This window comes from Pundamilia nyererei, unplaced genomic scaffold (genome assembly GCF_000239375.1).
Source record: "Pundamilia nyererei isolate P.nyererei 1_Seehausen unplaced genomic scaffold, PunNye1.0 scaffold00256, whole genome shotgun sequence".
Taxonomy (NCBI): domain Eukaryota; kingdom Metazoa; phylum Chordata; class Actinopteri; order Cichliformes; family Cichlidae; genus Pundamilia; species Pundamilia nyererei.
In genome coordinates, this window is record NW_005187657.1 from 153,196 (window position 1) to 156,254 (window position 3,059).

Here is a 3,059-nt window from a genome sequence, read left to right on the forward strand (position 1 = left end):
GCGGTCTCTGTATGCAGTATATGTATGCGGTCTCTGTATGCGGTCTCTGTATGCAGTCTCTGTATGCAGTCTCTGTATGCAGTCTCTGTATGCAGTCTCTGTATGGATGTCTTACAGAAACCCTGAATAGCCTCGCAGGCCGGTCCTCCCAACCACGTCCGTCATGGTAGCTCCTCTCTAGATCTGTGCTCCTGAAATATGACTGGGTTTATTTTAACTGGAAAACTAAGCCTAGAATGGTCTGTTACTTTAGAAGGCTGGAGTGACCTGTGATGTAGATTAATACTCAGACTTTTACCTTTACTGTTTCTGTAAAATAGTAAAGATAAAAGGGAACGTCCACAATTTGGACTTCTTTGATGATGTTTTATTGAAGCAGTTTAGCAGCCTGACTGCAGATGTCCAGAGCCAGATCTTCATTTGACGTCTTCTGCTCATCACAGGAACTAGAGAAAAAACCCCCCAATGGCAAATGTTCCCGAGCACCATTTTTATACTCTGCCCTTGTGCATCCCCCTCTCTCCTTCTCTCTGGATATCCAATCACCATTGTTGAGATGCAGTCACCTGGTGTCCAGACACACCTCATTTCTCTCCTTATCCCTCTCTGCCTCTCTGAGTACTCTTACGCCCTCTCCTCCATTCAGAGATGGTCTTTCCCTTTTCACGTAAATGGCCTCCTTGACTCCCCGTCTCTGAATCGAGGAGGAGGTGAGGGTTAGTGTCTTACATTGCTGTGGTTGCAGCCATTCCCCAACTCTCTGTGAATGCGACTCATCACCACTGATCATGAAACTGACCTGACGGCCCATTGATAGTCAGTGATGCTAGTTTCAGTCATTGTGCAAATGTGCTGAGATTTCCTCACCTGGATGACTGAGCTTGCATAACTGACACTTTGTGTTTCATTCAGTTCTTGCAGTGTCACAGTTAGATTTATTAGTAGCTATTTCTCACATGAACATCTATTTCAAACATTGTCCTCACAAATTAGCCCACGTGTCAGTTACATACACATATAGAACCAATATATTCTGAGTCTCTGTGTGTAACTGTTTTCACTCACAAAAAAGAACACAAATAATCAGCTCCGGTAGAGTCGAACTTTGTGACATCTAACATGCACAAACATACATACTCTGAATGCACTGGGAACAACTTGGGCTTCAGTATCTTGCCCAAGGATGCTTTGGTATGGAGACTAGAGCAGCTAGGGGTCAAACTACTTTCAAACGTTCCAGTTAGCAGGTGATCCGCCCTACCTCATGAGCAACATCCACCTCAGTCCACTCATCCATCGATGAAAACCCCTGTGTACAGACTACAAAGCAGGGAGATACAAGTATATCCACCTTTGCTCACCACATCTTGTTGAAGGCAGTTCTGGAGGGAACAGGGGGTGGCTGTGGTCATCAGCTGAGTTACTACAGTAACAACCTGTATCTATGAAGAAGGCAAAGTTAGTCTTTGTCACTTTTGGATGATGCAGTCCTGCTGGTGTCTATGAGCAGTGATGATTTTGGTTTGAACGATGCATTCAAGAACTATAAAATGAGCCGTGTTTGCTCAGAACGGACCATCGTAATGACCAGATTTTCTTTTGGTGCTATGATACAGACCGAGATTCAGATTTAGATTCATTACTTGTCATTGTAGAAAGATACAGTAACATTTTGTGTGCTTACTCAACCACTGGCGAGGTATAAAAGCAGCTTTTTCAAAAAAAGACCCCAAAATAGTAACAATGAAAAGAACTCTAAAAAGTAGCATTAAAGGCAACAATAGCAACATATACAAATGATTGTTATGGCAGCATTAGAGACTTATTTGAGCTATTTACATGACAATATGTTTTCCTACTTACAGTGCTACACTCAGGAGACTATTACCTGTTTGAATCTGACAGCGAGGATGAAGATGAGCTACAGTCTGAAGAACAGAAGCCTCAGAAACAGACTGCCTGTCAGGTGCTCACACACACAATTTATTCACACAAACAAAAGCGCAAAGTTTTGTGTTGTATGATGTATGCTGTTGCTAAAATGAGATGTCTCTCCCAGTTGGCGTATCAGGCATGGGTGACTAGTGTGAAAACAGCTCTGAGAGAACGGCAGAATCGACAGGGTCGACTGAAGAGAACTGAGGGAGACGAAAGAGCTGATTCACACGAGGCTCTGTCAGTAAAAGGTTGGATTTACTTACATCGATTTCTGATAAGATATTGGATCACATGGCATCCCTGGAGTCAAACAGGAAAATCTGTCATTTATAAATCTGTGAGAATAACATGTGAACTAGTAAATGACTGACTGCTCTCAGCCTCTCTGTAAACAGCTTTGCACAACTGTTACAAGTATTTATGTGTGTAAAAGCTAAAATGATTGTGATTTAATCCATTCAGACAATTTTACGATGTGACAACGATCAGTTAGAAAACTGAAGCAATTTGTCTACAAACCCTCCAAATTTCACCCCAACAAAGGGTCTTGTTACATAGTTACAAGTCAAGTCCAGTTAAGTCTTTAGTCCAAAATGCAGTGACTAAAGGATGTAGTTCTTGATTGTAGTGTGAATGCTTAAAGCTGCGAGACAAACTTTTAAACTTTGTCTACCTAACTGATTGCAAAATGAAATAAACTGTATTGCTAAATACAAAAAATAGTAGCAAAACCATAGAGTAAAGAACATGGACATGTTGGGGTGAAATAATCATTTGATCCCCTCCTAAATTTGTGTGTTTGCTCACTTACAAAGAATCTGTTGCCACCTTTAAGAAAGGGCACTGGACCATGTGCTCCAACAGCAACATTCAAGTCACTACTCCAGGTGGAGCAGTTTAAGGATCTCAGGGTCTAGATCATGAGTACGCTCTGTCAGTGGTTATGCTGATGCTCCAGTCAAGCCTGTCCCGTATTTAGCAAGTGAAAATAAAATAAAATAAACCGTAATAAACCATTATGGTAAGGCTGGGATGGTCCATTTGGTAAAGTAAATCCGATGGGCATCTTTCTTCGCCTTTAGACAATAATTCTGATGCAAAAGAGCCAAACGGGACAGGCA

General features: G+C 41.8%; 1 protein-coding gene across 3 annotated transcripts in view; it reads left to right on the forward strand.

Annotated features, from left to right (window-relative positions):
- Positions 1 to 3,059, forward strand: part of piezo1 (piezo type mechanosensitive ion channel component 1 (Er blood group)) — an 80,554-nt gene that overhangs the window by 51,561 nt on the left and 25,934 nt on the right. For all 3 annotated transcript variants that reach the window (XM_005749839.1, XM_005749840.1, XM_005749841.1), the window contains exons 31-32: positions 1,866 to 1,966; positions 2,060 to 2,186. In XM_005749839.1, coding sequence (XP_005749896.1) covers positions 1,866 to 1,966; positions 2,060 to 2,186 — 228 coding nt within the window. The remainder of the gene's footprint in view (positions 1 to 1,865; positions 1,967 to 2,059; positions 2,187 to 3,059) is intronic.